At 41.7% G+C, this 18,231-nt stretch overlaps 2 protein-coding genes across 3 annotated transcripts; both read left to right on the forward strand.

The window, feature by feature from the left end:
• Nucleotides 1-162: 162 nt before the first annotated feature.
• On the forward strand, nt 163-1,915 carry Tgt (tRNA-guanine transglycosylase). The gene is made up of 2 exons (XM_001356981.4): nt 163-352; nt 404-1,915. The coding sequence occupies exons 1-2, from the start codon at nt 264-266 to the stop codon at nt 1,602-1,604; spliced, it is 1,290 nt and encodes a 429-aa protein (XP_001357017.2). The 5' UTR covers nt 163-263; the 3' UTR covers nt 1,605-1,915.
• Nucleotides 1,916-2,221: 306 nt separating this feature from the next.
• LOC4817618 (dnaJ protein homolog 1) lies at nt 2,222-18,139 on the forward strand. 2 transcript variants are annotated; one of them, XM_015180891.2, is made up of 6 exons: nt 2,222-2,549; nt 10,118-10,323; nt 10,384-10,701; nt 10,766-10,994; nt 11,056-11,425; nt 17,389-18,139. In XM_015180891.2, the coding sequence occupies exons 3-6, from the start codon at nt 10,476-10,478 to the stop codon at nt 17,614-17,616; spliced, it is 1,053 nt and encodes a 350-aa protein (XP_015036377.1). In that variant the 5' UTR covers nt 2,222-2,549; nt 10,118-10,323; nt 10,384-10,475; the 3' UTR covers nt 17,617-18,139. The 2 variants fall into 2 exon arrangements, with proteins under 2 accessions (XP_015036377.1, XP_001357018.1); XM_001356982.4 differs by having other exon boundaries at nt 2,226-2,549; nt 11,068-11,425.
• Nucleotides 18,140-18,231: the final 92 nt, after the last annotated feature.

Here is an 18,231-nt window from a genome sequence, read left to right on the forward strand (position 1 = left end):
AATATCAGCAAATGGTGCTTTTCCATAATTCCCTAACACTATCTCTAAAATTTGGTCGCCTTCCTCGTCAAAAACTCAAATTCGTCTATGCCAAAACCGATAGCAAACGCGCGCCAGTGTAAAAATACTAGAGAAAATCGAATTTGGTACCTTTTGCTGGCATCTTATCGTTAGTGGAGTGCGGGCACACTAATTCTCAAAGAAAACGTGTACCGGCAAAGTGTATTTATTTAATTTATTTTGTTTTGCCGTTTGATAACTAGATGAGTACAAGAACTATCCCTCCCCTGACTTATAAGGTCGTGGCGGAGTGCTCCGTATCCAAGGCCAGGGCGGGCCTGATGACACTGAGGTGAGTACTCGAAGTGCAGACGATCACGCAATGAATGGTTTCGTTTCCCAGGCACAGTGAGGTAAACACGCCAGTATTTATGCCGGTGGGCACGCAGGGAACATTGAAGGGCATTCTGCCGGATCAGCTGATTGAGTTGAACTGCCAAATCCTGCTGGGCAACACATATCACCTGGGACTACGGCCGGGCATTGAGACTTTACGGTTAGCTGGCGGCTTGCACAAGTTTATGGGCTGGCCTCGAGCTATACTGACGGACTCTGGTGGCTTCCAGATGGTGTCCCTGCTGCAGCTGGCCGAGATTAATGAGAAGGGCGTGAACTTTCGCTCACCCTTCGACAACAGCGAGTGCATGCTGACCCCAGAGCACTCGATACAGATCCAAAATGCCATTGGGGCGGACATAATGATGCAGCTGGATGATGTGGTAAAGACGACCACAATCGGGCCACGTGTGGAGGAGGCCATGGAGCGGACAATACGCTGGGTGGATCGCTGCATCGAGGCCCATGCTCGGGACGACGATCAATCGCTGTTTCCCATTGTTCAAGGCGGACTCGATGTGCCATTGCGGCAACGTTGCGTCTCCGCCCTGATGGAGCGGCAAGTTCGCGGCTTTGCCGTCGGTGGACTGAGTGGCGGCGAGAGCAAACACGACTTCTGGCGCATGGTTGATGTCTGCACGGACCATCTGCCACGAGATAAACCGCGATACCTCATGGGTGTGGGGTTTGCCGCCGATCTTGTGGTCTGCGTTGCCTTGGGCATCGATATGTTTGATTGTGTCTTTCCCACGCGTACGGCACGATTCGGATGTGCCTTGGTCGACAGGGGACAGCTGAATCTTAAGCAGCCCAAATACAAGCTCGACCTGGAGCCCATTGACAAGGAGTGCGAGTGCAGCACTTGCAAGCGCTATACCCGTTCGTACCTCCACCACATTGCCACCAATGAGAGCGTCTCCTGCTCCCTGCTCAGCATCCACAATGTGGCCTATCAGCTGCGTCTGATGCGGGGCATGCGAGAAGCCATTGAACGCGACGAGTTCCCGCAATTTGTGAGTGACTTTATGGGTAGACATTTTGGCAAGGATCCGATTCCCACATGGATACGGCAGGCCTTGAAAGCGGTGAACATTGAACTGCCTGCGGATGAGGAGAAGCAGGACCAGCAGACGAAGCAGGAGCAGGAGCAGGCGGTAGAAGTGTCTCAGACAGCCACCAGCCACACACAACATGAAACGTATATCTAGAGTCTAGGCGAAGTTTATTATACCCTTTAGATATTCTACTGACTGATTGGATTCATGGAGCAGCTGTAAATATCTACCAGGGGGATTAACATCTAATGCTAGATATAATCAGTCAGTAGAATTTATGGGCTTTCCTAAGAGGCATTTCTACTTACCTAAGGACTATTTTGTATACAATTTCCATAAGGAATGCTTAAAGAACCAAATAATTTGGTTTAGAATTAAGCAAATACACATTTAAACTGTAAGAAAACATCACAATTAAGCTGATAAATTGGTTTAAAGTTTAGAAAATAAACAAATAACCAAATCATTCACTCAACTAAGCGAATGATTCCCATTCAAGGGTATGAGAATACCGGTTTTCGGTTTTGCTTCGCCAGCTTTTTGGGTAAAAGCTTCGGTATGGGAAAAAGCTCTCGGGCTAGTATGACGCATACTACACATCGATTGCGATCGTCTCGCGCGGAACGTGAAATTCATTGCCGTTTTTGATTTTGTACTTCAGTTTCGCTTTTTTCCCCCCCTTCCTTCTCCTCCTTTGTTGTACTCGCACATGAAGTACATGCGGAGAGTATACGTATAACAGCTGCTGCAGAAGCCAGAAAGAAAAGAAAAAAAACAAAATAAAATACAACTGCCTCTCACTTTTTGATTGGACTCTGTGCTTGGGGGGATCGCTAGCACTCTCTCGCAATCAGAGAGAGAGAGAGAGAGAGAAAAAGAGAGAAACAGTTGCTGTGTGGGGCCCAGTGGTCCCCAGTTCCCCCATTCGCGAATTCTGCTCCGTCGTCGTCGGTCTAACGGTCTTGCTGCACGCATCTTACGGCACATTGGCAGCGAAAAATCGCGCTAATAATAAATTGAAACCGAAATCAGAAGATCGGAAAACCAAATAGAGCGTTCGACTGCTACCCACCCGAAATCCACAATCCACAATCAATTGTAAGAAATCCCGAATGAATTTTTCCACACAATTTATTGTTTTGCAATGACAATTAATCACGGACTTGCAAGTGCGTGAGTGAGATGTGTATGAGAGTGTTTGCCAGAGTGTGTGGAGTGTGGAGTGCTTGAGTGCCTGAGTGTGCTGGAATGAGCATAAGCATTGTGTCTGTGTCTGTGTCTGTGCCTATGGCTGTGTCCGTGTCCGTGTCTCTGTGTGCTGAAGCTTAACACGGTTCACTCTTGTCACGGATTCGGATTCGGATTCGTTCTGTTCTGTTCTGTTGCCAAATGTGGTCAAAGCGAAATAACAAAAATACAAATATACACAGTACCCACAGTACACCTATACGTATACGTACCAAGTGCTTTTTATGGTTTTGAAAACATGAGACTGTGAGATTTGATTGTCACCTACAGGATCGGTTTGGATCGGATTGTATCGTTCTTTGCTGTTGGAATATCCCCAGTATCCTCCACGGTATTCGTTCGTGCCCTTATATAAAGTACTGCCCCCGAAAGCATCTGCAAATTAGGCAAAGTCCAAAAGCGAACTTTTCACGGTTGCACGACTGGTCCCCCACACACATCACATCACATCGCATCCCTCTCACATCTCTCTGGCTCTTGTTCTTGCCTTCCTTCGCCTGATTTTATTATTTATATTTTTGTATTTTGCCATCGTTTTGGCTTTTGCCAGTGTTTTTGATTTTTCATGGTTTCATTTCTTTAAATAAGTTTTATTTTTAGCATTTTTAGTTATTTTTGTGTGTACGTTTTTTTCACACACCAATTTCGCTGTGGCCCGCTGTTTGCTTGATTATTTTTTTGAAATGTTCAGGCCGATTCTTTGGAATATACATACACAGAACCACAACCAGAACCCGGGCACAGAGCACCCTGTCTCTACACCCAATGTGAGAGTGTGAAACGTTTCGAAAATTATACATTTTCGGTTTATTTGAAGGTGCTAACGTACACTCGTACAGGTGGCCCCAAAACGGTTCGATTTGGTTTGGCAACACTGGCCTCAAAGGACCAAAGTTGGCTGCGCCTGCAGCTCGGGAAATAACGGAAGCAGACAGAAAATGTTCGAGTTCTTTGGGGTTTTTCCATGATCGATCCAAGCGATTCTTCTTCTGATTCTTCTTCCAATTAAATAAACAATTCTGTGCAACAAAATGAATTAAACAAACAATTCCCTTTAGCCACAACTGTTGTCTCTCTCTCTCTCTCGCCCTCTCTTTGGGTTTCTTGTGGTCTTGTCGACTTTTTATGGCCAGACTTTTGTCTATTTCTGTTGCCTCATTTCTCAAACACTCAAATTGTGTTGGCCACAATGAAATTACATACAACAAAAGCGTTGCGTTATAAATAAAAAGTAAACAGAACAAAAGGCAGCCGATTATGATTGAACGCACACACACACACACACACACACCAAAAAGTGGGGGATAAAAACGTTTTTGGCTTTGATTGTTGGCCTCCAAAACTGCAAACGTCTCAGACAAATGGCCAATATTCAAGTGGGATATATCGCAAGCAATGAAGCCAAATGGTAAATCACCTCAAAAAAAGAGTTCCGCCAGAGAGACCCCAAAAAAAGCAAAACCAAACGAAATGATTGCTGGTAATCATAATCAGTCGAGAATTTGTCAGCTGGTACCGTTAGCACACTAGACTCTCGCTCGCGCTTGGCCTCTTCTTATACTTTTCCAAAGGGTAGGGTATGATGGGTTATAGCATATGTTTGGAACGCTATAGGGGAGGAAATACAACCTTCAAAACCTACAGCCATATTCATCTAGTATGAAGACTTACTTGTAGATCTGTTATACAGTTAGGATCATTAGAATAAAATAGGTTTACTGCGGAATATACTCGTTTTTACATGTGTATTCAGCAGTCGTTAGTTATTGCAGTCGCACAAGTATTTACATAAGGCAGTTAAAAGTAATTTGGGCACAAATTGGATCACTACACTGGGAGAAAAATTCTTTAGTAAAAAGAAACACACCTGTATTTATATTAAACATGTGGTTTTCAAATAACAAAAATAGTGAAATTAAATAGAATTCAATTTGGTTTTAATATATTTGATCTAAATAAAATAACTATTTTATTTTAAATTTTGTCGGAATATATTCCATTTAAATAAGAAATATATTTAATTTAAATTCGACACATATATATAGATAAAATATATTCATATTAATGGCAAAATTGATGTAAAACAACTTCGATTTCCAATATTTCCAGTGTAACTACTTATACGGGGCTTGGGGCTCTTTTCTCTGGCTGTAGATCGCAGAAGATATGTATTGTATTGGAAAATGTATTTCTATATGTAGTAATATGCACTATATCGTAGTTCCCATAGGAACGATCGGTGAAAAAAACCGAACATGTTTTAGAAATCCTTGTTTTTTGAAGAAAATGCAACCAAAACTCAGAGGCAAACTCTAGTCTTAAATGTTTTTTCATAACACAAATGTGGAACGATGGATGCTAGGGTATAAAAAGCTTGAGTCCCCCACCCCCCTCCGTAACCACTCTGCATTTCTTGTTTGCTTTTGCTTTTGTATTTTTAAATTATGACACATGCGAGAGCCAAAGAGAGACAGACCACCTCCACTCACTGGCGCTCGCTCTCCATCTTTTGGAGAGCGGAACTAACTCTTTGAACAGCTGCTGAGTGGGTGGATGGACACGGACTGACGGGCACATGCTAAATTCGTCATGAGAGAAAGAGATATGGTCAAGAAGAAGAGTGTGTGAGTGCGAGAAAGGCACAAGGAGAAGAGAGACAGAGACGGAGGCAGGAATAAGCAAAGTAATCTGCCGTGAGGGTAAAAAGAAGAAAGAAAACACAGGAAAATACACTTTCACGCCTGAATTTTTTTTTTGTAATTGAATAATTAATTTTTTATACTTTTTTTTGTGCTGCGGTCATGAACGCATGTCTTGTGTCAAGTGCTAAAAAAGCGGTTTTTAATTTTATAAATGAATGATTGCTTTTTCATGTCCGGATTCCTTTAAATTTCACTTGTAGCGCATTAAAAATGTATCTTAAAATACATTAAAGTCAAAACCGAAATTGCGTTTTTTCACATTGAGTATTTCCCTATAAAAAACCATTAAGAGTATTCCATTTAATGGTTATAATTTTAAGAATTCACTAGATGTGCCGAACCGTTAAAGTACAGCTTTATAGCGTATAAAAAGTATCTTGAGATACCTTTAAATAAAACCCAAAATGTATCCATTCCATTTGGAAGTGTTTGCATTAGTTTTTAGCCATACTTTTTGTGTCAAAGTATTTTCCAAACAATTTAATTGAAAGCTTTTCCACTTTGTATATATGTACATCCATTTAATTAAATTTCATTTGCAACAACATTTTAATCAATATTCTAAACAAAAAATAATTATTCAAACCAGCTGAAACAAGTTTTTCATTTTCATCGTCAAAATGCAAATTTTCGGCTAGACCGAGAGACCGAAAAAATTCCAATACCAATTCCAAAAATCTTCAGCGAACATATTGTGTGCCTTAATAGTTATTCTATGCAAATGTTTGTTTGTGTTTTTTTTTTTTCGTTTTCGCCAAATACAATGCCAAAATGAAACGGAAATGGTGTGGTTTGCATTCGGTTTTATTCTGTGAAATCAATGATCTTCTCGAATTAGTATTAGACTTCAGAGTAAACAGGGAAACAGGGTAATCCTCCCACCACCCCAAAAAAGTACTACTTGCTGGATTCGTGCAAATCATAGACCATTGTGCCGCCACATTTTTGAATCATGATTCATTTTTCTCAAAAATTTCTCCAAAATCAAATACGTCTACGGTCTGATGATTGTGTGGGGGTCTCTACCGTACAGATGGGGGACAGGTAAAAAGTCTTAGTCATACGACCTATTTGCGGCTTAGAAACACCCACTTCTTTAAGCATTTCCACCCCCAAAATATGTAAAAAACCCATTATACAAGACATAGGTATGTTGCTCACCTTTACCCAGACGGGTATTATGATTTTGAGGAAATGTTTTGCAACGTGTAGAAAAGGTATCATTTTCCACCCTTTAAAGTGTAAAAAATCAGGTGTTTTCCTGCATGCTAAGCATCCTTAATATTGGATTATTATACCATATATTTGTGCAGTAGAAGCGAGCAGCTCTTTCTGGGAATCGATGGATCTGCAAAGGTATAATTTTCCACCGTTTAAAGTGTAAACAATCAGGGGTTTTCCTGCATGCCAAGAACCCCTAAGATCCGATTATTATACCATATATTTGTGCAGTAGAAGCGAGCATCTCTTTCTGGGAATCGATGGATCTGCAAGGGTATCTCAAGCTTCGATCCATGAGATTCAACCTTCACTCCTTTTTTGGTCATCTTACGGGTATGTGGATTTGCCTAAACGATTTGACTTCGGTCTTGGCCTGATGTTGATTCTTGTCGCACTCGTTTTTGTCTACATTTTTTGCTGTTTTTGTTGGGGATCATTTGGTCAAGAGTGGGTGAATAAACTTCATGGTGTCTGATCACTTTTTTGGCTCATTTTAGCAACAGCAACAACAAATGTTGGCTGACAATGAATGAGTTGGTTGGTTGTTGACTTTGGGCAAAAGCAAAAAACAGAAACACCAACAAATGATTTGTTTGTGTGTGTTTTGTATATTTGAGAGCGAGAGTGAATGGGCCTGGGCTGGGGCTTTGTGCTACGTGGAGTTGAATGATATGAGGGGATCAACAGTTGGAATAACCTTGGTCTGTAGACCTCTGTAATCTCTGGATTGAAATTCAAGCGGAAATTGATTGGAAATGGAAATGTTTTTGCCGCAAATTGAATTAATTGAAGGCTGGTTTAAGGGGTGATCTCTTTCTGTGTGTTATCCCTGTTAAAAGCCCATTTATTACACCAAAATGGGAAAAATATCAACTGTCGAATTAGTAACTGATTTTAATCAACAATATTCCAGTCCCAGCCCCAGCTCCAGCCACAGCCACAGCCCCCAGGCAGTTGACTTTGATCTCCAAAGCCATAAATATCTAATTTGAATAGGCCCCTCCCCCCCGCAACATATGCACATAAATCACACAACAATTTAATATTTGTTGCCATTATAATATATATATATAATTCTTTTAGTTTTGTATCAAAAGCGAATATTTTTGAAATTTATGTGCAAAAACGAGACACAAAATTGGAATTAAAGCGGCCGAGTCGAGTCCGAGGCAGAGTCCCAGGCAGAGTCCCAGGCAGAGGCATTAATAAATCAAGTTCAATTCAATTAGAGCAATCCGAGGACGACACACAAACATTGTCAGACATATGTATATGCCCCGCCGTGTGATGTGGCCCCTCATAACCTACGACAATTTATTATTTCGCACGAAACGGAAAGAAAGAAATTCGAAATGTAAATTGCAAATGCGAAAATGATACGGCAACAAAAACATTGAAAAACCAATTCACTAATAATGCAATATGCAATTTTCAATAAATTGTTAAACAAATGTTATTCTGTAATCAATAAATGAGCAGCCGGCACCAGGAGGTGAATTATACATGCGGAAGTCCCCAACCCACCCACTCAGCCCCTCAGCCACTCTGTCGACAGACAAAACATGCTGTAACTGTCGAGTGTGGGTGGAGATGGAGGGTGGAGGCTGGAGGCCGGAGAGGCCCCCCCCTTCCGCATAAAAAAGTCCGCTTTATATCCACACAAATGGAATGCAATAATTTCGATATTTTCCACCTTAAGCCTATAATTTAGCACGAACAATGCACGAATGTTGTTAATATTTCAATGAAGAGCCCATAAAAAGAATTATTAAAACGTGACGCGAAAAAACGCAGCAAACATTTTCAATTAAAAACTGGGCTATACATATTGCAAATAAAACACACAAGATAATCGCTCTTGCATAACATATTCTATATTTTATGGTATTCCCATTCACATTATTTATGCTTTTTTGTTTTTCTGCGAAAATATATGTTTTTTTGGCAGAAGATAACTTTCTTCTCTGATGACAGAAAATGTTGGCAAAAATATTTCTATATATCTTTTTATATATATTGTGACCTTGTCCCCTTCCCTCATGGCAAATCTTTTCCCGACTCGCTCAATCTGGCACACATTTGGCAGACGAATCGATGAACCGATTCGGCATAGATGGCACGTCCAATCCAATCCGATCCGATCCGATCCGATGCCAAGACAATTATATGCACACTGCAGCTGACTAATGTCTGGAATGGCGCTGATCGCATCAATCGTCGCCTGTCAATATACACACTATATAACATACATATACATATGTATATCTCTCTATCTCCCGGCGACACTCTCCCCATTTTGTGATTTGCAATTCAAGGCAGACATTTTGCGGCAATTTCGCATCGGATATAAATATATATATATTCCAAGATGAAATCAGTTAAGCCCAAGGCTGGAAACTGTTTTTAGTATTGGGTGTACTGAGCGGGGCCTGCGCGTTGACATCTCGAATGCTAATGAATCTTTTGGGGCGCCAGACGCGATCTTGAACTTGGGAAATGGCGAGCAGACCTTCAATGCAATTAGAGGACTGAAAGAAACAGAAAACAACATTTAAAATATTGTTGAATATATCTAAAACTAAGTTTCATTCATCTCAACAAGCTTTTATAATATACACAAATTCTTGACTTTTCTTTATGCTTTTATCTCTAGAAATTCTTTTATTCTACACATTATTCTGCTTTGCAACCCTTTAGTGGCTTTGTTTATATAAATCCTTTCCGTATCAGTTGATACGATTACTGTATAGGCGGCATGATTGTTGTGGCTAAGATCAGTCGAATGTTCAAAGAAATCTTACCGATCGATTCTGTCGGGAAACCGCAATCAGCATCTTATCAGGAAGAGGCTTATATTACAGCTGTCGCAGTGCCTCTTGATAGAAATGTCAACTAATCAAGAGATCACACATCCACTTGTGGCCCATTCAAGGGGTATGATCTGGCACTGTCTCAGAACCATTCATAAATGTCATCGTCAATTCTAATTCACGTCTTTTTTTGAACTCAATTGGACAGAAAGATCTTTAAGAACTCTGAGAAATGTTAAGGTCAATGCGAATTGGCTAGAGAACAAAAATATGTATCTTTGCATATATATTTTGTATGAATATATATTCATGTATGTATGCATGAATATCTATGAGTATTCGTGGGACTTTGGCGTTTGTCGAGGGCTTTGATAATTGAACTTGAAGTATTTTAGAGTCTGGCAAATATTTAATTTAAATGTGTCCATCAATGGATGATAGACAAGAGCGATTTGTACACACAGATAAAGAGAGAGTGCGAGAAGAACCGATGGATGGACGGATAGATACTTCCAATGTTCCGGAAAGAACAAGATATTTCTTTCTGGCGGTCTAAATTTAGTCAAAGGCGTGGGCTTCGGTCCGTTCAGGGTCTGTGACGCGTCTTATGATCCCAAATGGAACTATCTATACGAAACAGATATAGAAATATCTACATGTACATATATATTTTTGATTTTCGCAGATCTTAAGTGATAATAAAGCAAGCGAAAGAAGGAAAGAGAGAGCGAGGGAGAGAGAGAGACAGACAAAATGCATGTGCCTTTCTAAAGGAAAAACAGAGAGGAAGATATTATTGGAGCAGTATCATAGCAAATAAGAGGGTCCTGGATGTACCTACACATACATATGTCTATATATATATATGGATTATAGATAACTGATATATTTGTAAGTATTCCTCAAGGATTAATCAGTTAAATGTACTATATCCGATATTATTTCCAACAGATTTTAGAGTACTTCGACTTTGAGAGCTCACTTTTGATCTAGACACCGCTCAGCCGCTCCTCTACCCCTCTCACTTACACAGAACCTGCACAATGGGTAAAGATTACTACAAGACCCTGGGGTTGCCAAAAACTGCCACCGACGAGGAGATCAAGAAGGCCTACAGGAAATTGGCCCTACGCTACCATCCCGACAAAAACAAAGCCGCCAATGCCGAAGAGAAGTTCAAAGAGGTCGCCGAGGCGTACGAGGTCCTCTCGGACAAGAGCAAGCGGGAGGTGTACGACAAATACGGCGAGGATGGTCTCAAGAGCGGCGGTACGTACTGGTTCAATCGGTTATGGACTCAACTGATATTCTTTTTTGTTTGTTATCCCTTCAGGCACCAGGAACGGCGGCAACACGAACAAAACATTTACATATCAGTTCCATGGCGATCCGCGTGCCACATTCGCCCAGTTCTTCGGCAACAGCAATCCCTTTGCCCCCTTCTTCGACATGGGCGACAATCTGTTCGACAAGAACGTCTTCGATCTGGACACGGAACCCGATTTCTTTTCATCGCCATTTGGTGGCATTGGCTCGAGGCATGGTCTCGGCAGTGCCTTCAGGTTGGTTCACCTCCGAGGAGTCTCTGTGCCTCGTTTCGATTCGTTTGCTCATCTTTTGTAGGCCCTCTTTCAGATCACACTCCTTCAATGTGCACACGCCGTTCAAGAAGGAACAGAAACAGGATCCACCCGTCGAGCACGATCTCTACGTGACCCTGGAGGAGATCTATCATGGCTGTGTTAAGAAAATGAAAATCTCCCGACGCGTCGTCCAGGCAGATGGTAGCTCCCGCAAAGAGGACAAAGTCCTGCAGATATCCATCAAGCCCGGCTGGAAGTCGGGCACCAAGGTCACCTTCCAGAAGGAGGGCGACCAGGCGCCCGGCAAAATCCCCGCCGATATTGTGTTCATCATTAGGGATAAACCCCATGCCATGTTCAAGCGCGAGGGCAGCGATCTCCGCTATACGGCGAGACTAACGCTCAAGCAGGTGAGTTCTTCTTCTCAGAAATATGTATAAAAGACTGGGGGGACCCTGTAGCAACCCCTGACCACTCGCTTTGCTCTATAGCGAGCGCAAATATGAGTAAAATATCGGGAAAGGCGACGACCCAAGAGAGATACTAGTCGAAATCGAAGAGCTGTGATTATTATGGGATTATTTCACTAACATTCTGTATCGGAATGCTGGATATACCCCTCTATAAATGATTGACTATAAGGTTCTTCAAACCTTGAACTGCTTCCCACCTTCTGAAGCACCATTTGCAGCCCTAAATTGAAGGCTATGCGGCGATATCTTGCAGATACCAGATATTCGCTTGAGACTTGGTTGCTGGGTGCCTGGTGCTTGGGTTCTCACAGTATGGCGCCCAATTAGAGGCGCAGCCAGTGCCTAAATCAAATTGTAATGAAATCAGGCAGGCATTATGGTTATGGCAAATTTACCATATACGCGACGACCAGCCAGCCACAGCCGCCAAATTGGTCAACATGGTCAAGTTTCAATTAACAACCAGGCCCAGACAGAGGCACAGATTGAGATTGCGATTGCGATTGAGATTGCGATTCAGATTGAGATTGAGAGAGAGGGAGCGGGAGAGATATCGATTTTGGCCAGCAATCTCGTCTAGAGCCGGGTCCCCACTGAGGTGTTAAAATTTTACACACTCGCAGGCGGCGCAAAACTTCGCACAAAACTTTTCGTTTTTGTAGGCTTTTTGTGTTCGCTGATACTCGTCCGATATGGACAGATCCAAAAACAGCAAGCGAATATCAAAAATTTTGAAATACTCCAAACGAAATGGGGGGGCAGCTGGGGAGGCGGAGGGGCAAACCCAAATGACACGCCACGGAGTTTGTAGTGATGTTAAAATTGTTAATTGCATTAAGTAGATTAAATAGTTGACTTGGCTCTTAGTTGGGGATTTTTAACATTTTATTGCTTGTTAGTGCGACAAATTTAGTAAATATTTTTGGGCTTCTCTCTCGCTAAGGCAAAGTATTTTTCGCTGGATTTTGAATTTATGAATTCCGTTTTGGTTACGAGCTTAAAGTGTCATGTTGCTCTTTCTATATAGAAATATTTGACACGGTTTTTAGTTTAGGTTGTTGTAATAATTATTTTCGAAATGTTGGACTGTGGCTATGGGAATGCGTATCGGTTGGTGGATATGTTGGGACTCGATGTCATGTTTCTCTGTGGATCATAGTGGATCATATACTCCCATTTTTTAATTACAATCTTGGACCAGAGCTGCCCCACAACAAAGAGCAAATAAATCTTTATTAAACAGCAACTCCATGCCCGTAGAATCTCTCAAAAGCCGCCGCCCAGCCATAAGGCAATTGAAGCTCCATATATGTTCATCCACATAATTGCCAACAAAAATTTCAATTCAATTTTTTTCAGTCATAATTTCGCTGTTGTTGCTGTCGGGGCTGCATTAAATTTACGAGTAATACGACCCATAAATTACATCATCGTTTACGATAAAATTCAAGTCAATGAGTTTCGAATTAATTTTTCGCATTTCGCTTTTTGGGCAACACTTTTTGCGATTCACATCTGCGTTGAAATATGAACTTGAAGGGATTTAAATAATGGCAAACATTTCTGACACCAGAACAAAAGTATCGTATCAAATAAGTGGGGGTGGTCGCTCTAGGACTGAGCAGGGGAATATTCTTTAGCAAATCAGTTAAGGGCTTTAAAGAGCAGTCCTCGATGCAGATTTTGGAGGTATATGATTAAGGGCCGGTGTGTCCAGTTCGGGCTAAGGTGCCGGCTAGTGGTCGGTCCTAAAAAGCTAGTAAGGTGTCCAAACGAGGGTGGAGCGCACAAAAGTGCTCTACAGCGCAAAACACAGGGTTGCTTGGAATATTGCTTCAGCTGTTTACTGTGAAGGCTTCCTTAAATCAGCTGTCAATGGTCTCTCCGTTGACTCCGTCTCTGACAGCCGACCAGAAGGCGAGAAACTGGCCGTAAGATATTGTGTATCCTCTGTAGTATGCACTGTCTTGCTTTAGAGCGTGTGATGGATATTCCTGTGCCTTAAATGCTGTTTATGCTTTCGTTATTGTAAAGTGCCTTCATCGTCTACTTCATCTGACTTTCTTAAATTAGCTGTCAATAGTCTCTTCTTCATCTTTTTGTCACAGTTTAAGAGCCAGAACTCGCATGAGATTCAGACACTTTTGCGGGCCGATAAATCTTAACCCGAAGTCGAGAAGTCGGACCTAAGATGTAGTATATCCTCCGTAGAGTAGATGGTCTTACCTTAGAGCGTATGATGGATATTCCTGTACCTTAAAATCAGTTTCCATCGATCGTTTCAATACAAACAAATCCAAGCACTGAAGCGCGGAAGGGCGCTTGCTTTCACTGCACATATTTTAGAAATGGAAATTAAATTTAACAATGCTTTTGTTTTCAAGTGCCTGCGTCAGAATTTCCGCAATGGCAGCAAACTAAAATTGATGAACAATTCAAGGATGTACAGCCAGGACTCGCCCACTCAACAGACTGGACGGCAAACTAGAAGGGGGACTGGGACCCGGACTGGGGCTTCTGGAATGGGGAACCGGGAATCGAGTACTCGGACTGGGAATCGCTTGTAACTGATGGCCAGACGCCGCAGTATTCCTCTTGTTGCTGTTGTTCTCCCTGTCCGTCCGAATGGCATTGTCATTCGATTGGTAGCTACGTTTGGGTGCGGGCACTACAAAATGATTTGCTCTGAGTGCGGGAGAGTCCCTCACATTTTTATTTGTTGTTAGAAAAAAGGAGCGAAAGCATTCGGTAGTCGAAAACTTCGTTTGCATTTTGATGACAGTTGTCCGCAGGAGGATGGAGGAGAAACACCAAAAAGAAGACCCACTAGAATAATGCTTTATGACATGCGATTGAATGTTGTTGATTTGTTTTTGGCCAGGAAAATATCCCAGCACAACCAGCCAGCCAGCCAGCCAGCCAGCCAGCCAGCTCTTTCCCCGAGTTCTTTCAGTGAGAGTAATTGTCTGGTGCTGCGTTCGAAATGAATGCGGGAATGTGCGGAAAATGCGGGAAAATCTATGGTATGGGTGGATTTATGTTTGTTGCCTGCAACTTGCCTGCCATTAAGCTGAAGCTGACATTCAAATTTATCATCTATGGCTTGATTTACATCACTTTTTTTTCCATTTAGAAATCCAAGCTTTGAAATGGGCTTCCATTTGAGGCTGTCATTTGTACCCTAAGGAGCAGAGGGTGCTCAAGTTTTCATCAGGGTTTTGTAAAGCAGAACTCTGGAGGCATTTCCTCTGCGATTCTCTATAAGAAATCCTCTCTATTTTTACAGATTTCCGGCAGAAGGCCTTCATAGCATTTTGTTTTACTTTTCTCATACAAAAAGCAAGGCGATCCATTAGAAAATTGCATCATAATAGGAATTTTTATGGGAAGAACTAGCTAGGTCCCTAAATCCGAAAGAGTACAGGGTTTTGTAGCGCAGAGTTGAAGGCATTTCTTCTGCAATTCTCTTTAAGAAATAGTCCCTAACTTTTTAGCTTTTCCTTTTCTTATCTAAAACGCGATGCAATCCATTACAAAAAACCCCAAAAATGTGATTTTTATAGGAAGAACTAGCCGAAAGAGTACACCATCTTCGGCGTCCAATTATTGTTTTTTAGATTCATTTTAGGCCTTGTGGCTTGGGTGTATACCTGATCGCTGAGAAGTGCTCGCAAAATTTTATCGTAGCGCCATTCACATTTTTATTCCCTTTATATTTCGCGTTCCCTCTGTTTTCCCCCTGTTCACTCTTTTCTTTTATTTTTTTTTGGTGAGGATTGTGAGGGGAATTTTTTATGCTTCAGCTTCCGTAAAAGGTAGCAAAGTATTTAAGCGTTACAGATTTTCATATACGACCAAACGTACGTGTATATATATTTTTGTCGTTGCTTTAGTTGGAACAACATTTTCAACATTTCCATTAAAAAAATATTGATGCTGGTCGTCGTCGTCGTCGGCGTCGTCATCATGGGAACGGGTTGTTGTTGTTGTTGTTGTTGTTGTTGGGGTCTGTCGTCATCAGTTTATGTTGTCATCGCCTTAAATTCGCCATTCAGCAAATACTCAAAACCCCGATATATTGGGTACCATATTTAAATATTCATAAGGTGTGCACATTGGTTTTTTGTCGCCGTTGTACTTCTTATTTTTTTATTGGGTGAGGCCCCAGAGCACAGTGACAACTATTTAACAAGTGTTCGGCCAGTTCTTGGGTTACAAATCACTTCTGACAAGTTATGGATTGGCATGAAATATATGTATATCGCTCGGTTCCCGATAGGCATCTCTGGGCTTGGCTGGAGACCCGACAAAAACCCTTTTTTCAGTGTGAAATAAATCATTGAAGCGTTGGGGATTGACATCTAAGTTGTTGGGTTATTTATGGGATCTAGCTGGAATATTTGAGAAATGATTGTACATGGGGTTCGGCGACCCAAAAGGATTACCGAAGATAATCTGTCATTTCAAGGGTCTCGATAGGGAAATGAAATGATATACCTCGAGATATGCTAACAAGGCACTTTCAAATGGTGGCCAAACACTTCAATGGGAAGTCAAGATTGCGAATCAATCTTACAAATACCTAGGGTGCATGTGTCTATCCACTTGAGAGCGCCACTTTGCAAAGCAAACAAGGGAAGGTACACAGCAGATAGGAATGTATCCAAAAATGTGAGAAATAGTAACATTATTGAAGTATTTTGTATACAAATTTCTGTATATTTTAGAGGTTTAGAAGGGACTTAAACGCAGAATGATTCAGTTTAATTTTGTCTGTACAATGTATGTACATATTGTAGCGAAAGGGAGTGTTAAGTTGGCTGACTAGTGGGTTTTCATGACGGATTCACTGGAAATAGTTGGTCTGTCTCCACTCTTCAATCCGGAATACGCACTGTAGAACCCTAAGAATATATACAAAATAGTTCACTCTGAAATGAAGGCTAGGAAACCAATGATTTACTTATTTACACCTTTCAAACTATAGCTTTTTTATATTATTTTCATTAGTTTGTTCTGCACTCACAACCATATCTTATTTCTAATCAAAATCCCACAACTTACTTGTAAAAGATTACACTGTTTACGTTCTATGAGAATCCCTGCCACTGACTCACATTTTGCACTTCCTAAGACCCTACGACTGCCCAAGTCTATCGTCCCAACCCGCAAAGATTATGCGCCCCGTTTGATAGGGCAAAAATCGCAGTCCGATGATTAGATAAGTTCAGGCCTATAAATAACCCTCAACAAGAGAAAAAAGTCCACCAGCCTTTAATTAAAATCAGCTTTAAGGGCTCATAGATTTCCCTGGAGAAAACGGATCGAATCGGATAAAGTTTCGGTTCGTTTTGGCTGGGCTTAATTAAGTAAGCCACGTCAATGTCTGGGGCCAGACAAACCCTGATTGATGCCCATCTTTTAGTGGGCCAATTAAACAAATCGTATGTCAAACGAACAGACGTATCAATGGAAATGTTTTTTGGGGCCAAAGAAAGGCAAAGGAAAAGCAAACAAAGGAAGGGAAGGACACAGAAGCATAGAAGCGTGTCAACAACATGTTTAAACACGAATTAGGCTACATAAAAAAGGATTTACAAATGTTATGGCCCGATACGAGGGCAAACACAGGACTAAGAAGGACCAAGGCGGAGTAGACTGTGCAACAGAAAAGAAAGGCAGCTAAGAACATAAACAGGATTACCAAAAAGATTGATAGATCTCTCTCTCGCTCTGCCCATTCCATCGACAGTGGGACTCATGTGTGATGTTTGTTCAGCCCGAAATTGGGGGAACGAAATTGAGTCGTTGTGGCCATTGGGGCTGACCCGACTCGACCATTTTGATTGATAAGCCAAGTGCAAAAATAAATACAAAAATTCTGTTCGATTGATTTGCAGGCTCTCTGCGGCGTCGTCTTCCAAGTTCCTACCATGTCCGGCGACAAGCTGCGCATCAGCACCATGCAGGAGATCATCAAGCCGAACACGGTGAAGCGCATACAGGGCTACGGCCTGCCCTTCCCCAAGGACACCACACGGAAAGGTGATCTGCTCGTGGCGTTCGACATACAGTTTCCCGAGAAATTGACTGCCGCCCAGAAGGAGGTGCTCAAGGACATGTTATGATTCGGATGCTCCCCCCCACCCCCCACCACCCTCCATCGATGAGCAACGACTCAACACACTCATCCCCAGTGCGGAACGTGACTGGGGCTTAGTCATACCATACACACACACACACACACACACATAACACTCAAAATCAACCGGAATCAGTCTCTCTCTCTTTCTCTCTCTATGTCTATCTCTGCTCTGTTCATCAGCATATCAGTCATCCACAGGCATCCTGCAGTTGGGATGACCTTTGACCCTTGGCCCCCCACCCCCATCATTTTTGCTTGTTTGTGTTCAATACATTTTTGCGCATTTTTTACAGGAACTTTTTTATAACTCTCCCCCCGCCCTCCACCACCCCACTGGCCGGTTTTGCTCATTTACGCCCCCGAACCGCTCCTTACCTACACGATTACATAATATACATGTTGACCATAGTTATTATATCATTAATTCTTAATTTATTTGTCTAAATTAAAGCTACATTTAATAAATTACACACAAAAAATACATGTGGAAGAAAAAACAAGCGAAACTCCAAGAAATCTTTTATATTTTTACAGAAAATTGTGTGGGAGTGGCCAATATTTCTTGAAAGTGTATAATACTACCACAAATAAGCACTTC

The sequence above is a fragment of the Drosophila pseudoobscura genome, chromosome 4 (assembly GCF_009870125.1).
Source record: "Drosophila pseudoobscura strain MV-25-SWS-2005 chromosome 4, UCI_Dpse_MV25, whole genome shotgun sequence".
NCBI classification, from domain to species: Eukaryota; Metazoa; Arthropoda; class Insecta; order Diptera; family Drosophilidae; genus Drosophila; species Drosophila pseudoobscura.

Coding starts and splice junctions, on each gene's coding strand:
- Tgt (XM_001356981.4), top strand. CDS start 264: ATGAGTACAAGAACTATCCCTCCCCTGACTTATAAGGTCGTGGCGGAG. Junction 353..403: donor GCGGGCCTGATGACACTGAG/GTGAGTACTCGA, acceptor TTCGTTTCCCAG/GCACAGTGAGGTAAACACGC.
- LOC4817618 (XM_015180891.2), top strand. CDS start 10,476: ATGGGTAAAGATTACTACAAGACCCTGGGGTTGCCAAAAACTGCCACC. Junction 10,995..11,055: donor GGTCTCGGCAGTGCCTTCAG/GTTGGTTCACCT, acceptor CATCTTTTGTAG/GCCCTCTTTCAGATCACACT. Junction 11,426..17,388: donor CGAGACTAACGCTCAAGCAG/GTGAGTTCTTCT, acceptor ATTGATTTGCAG/GCTCTCTGCGGCGTCGTCTT.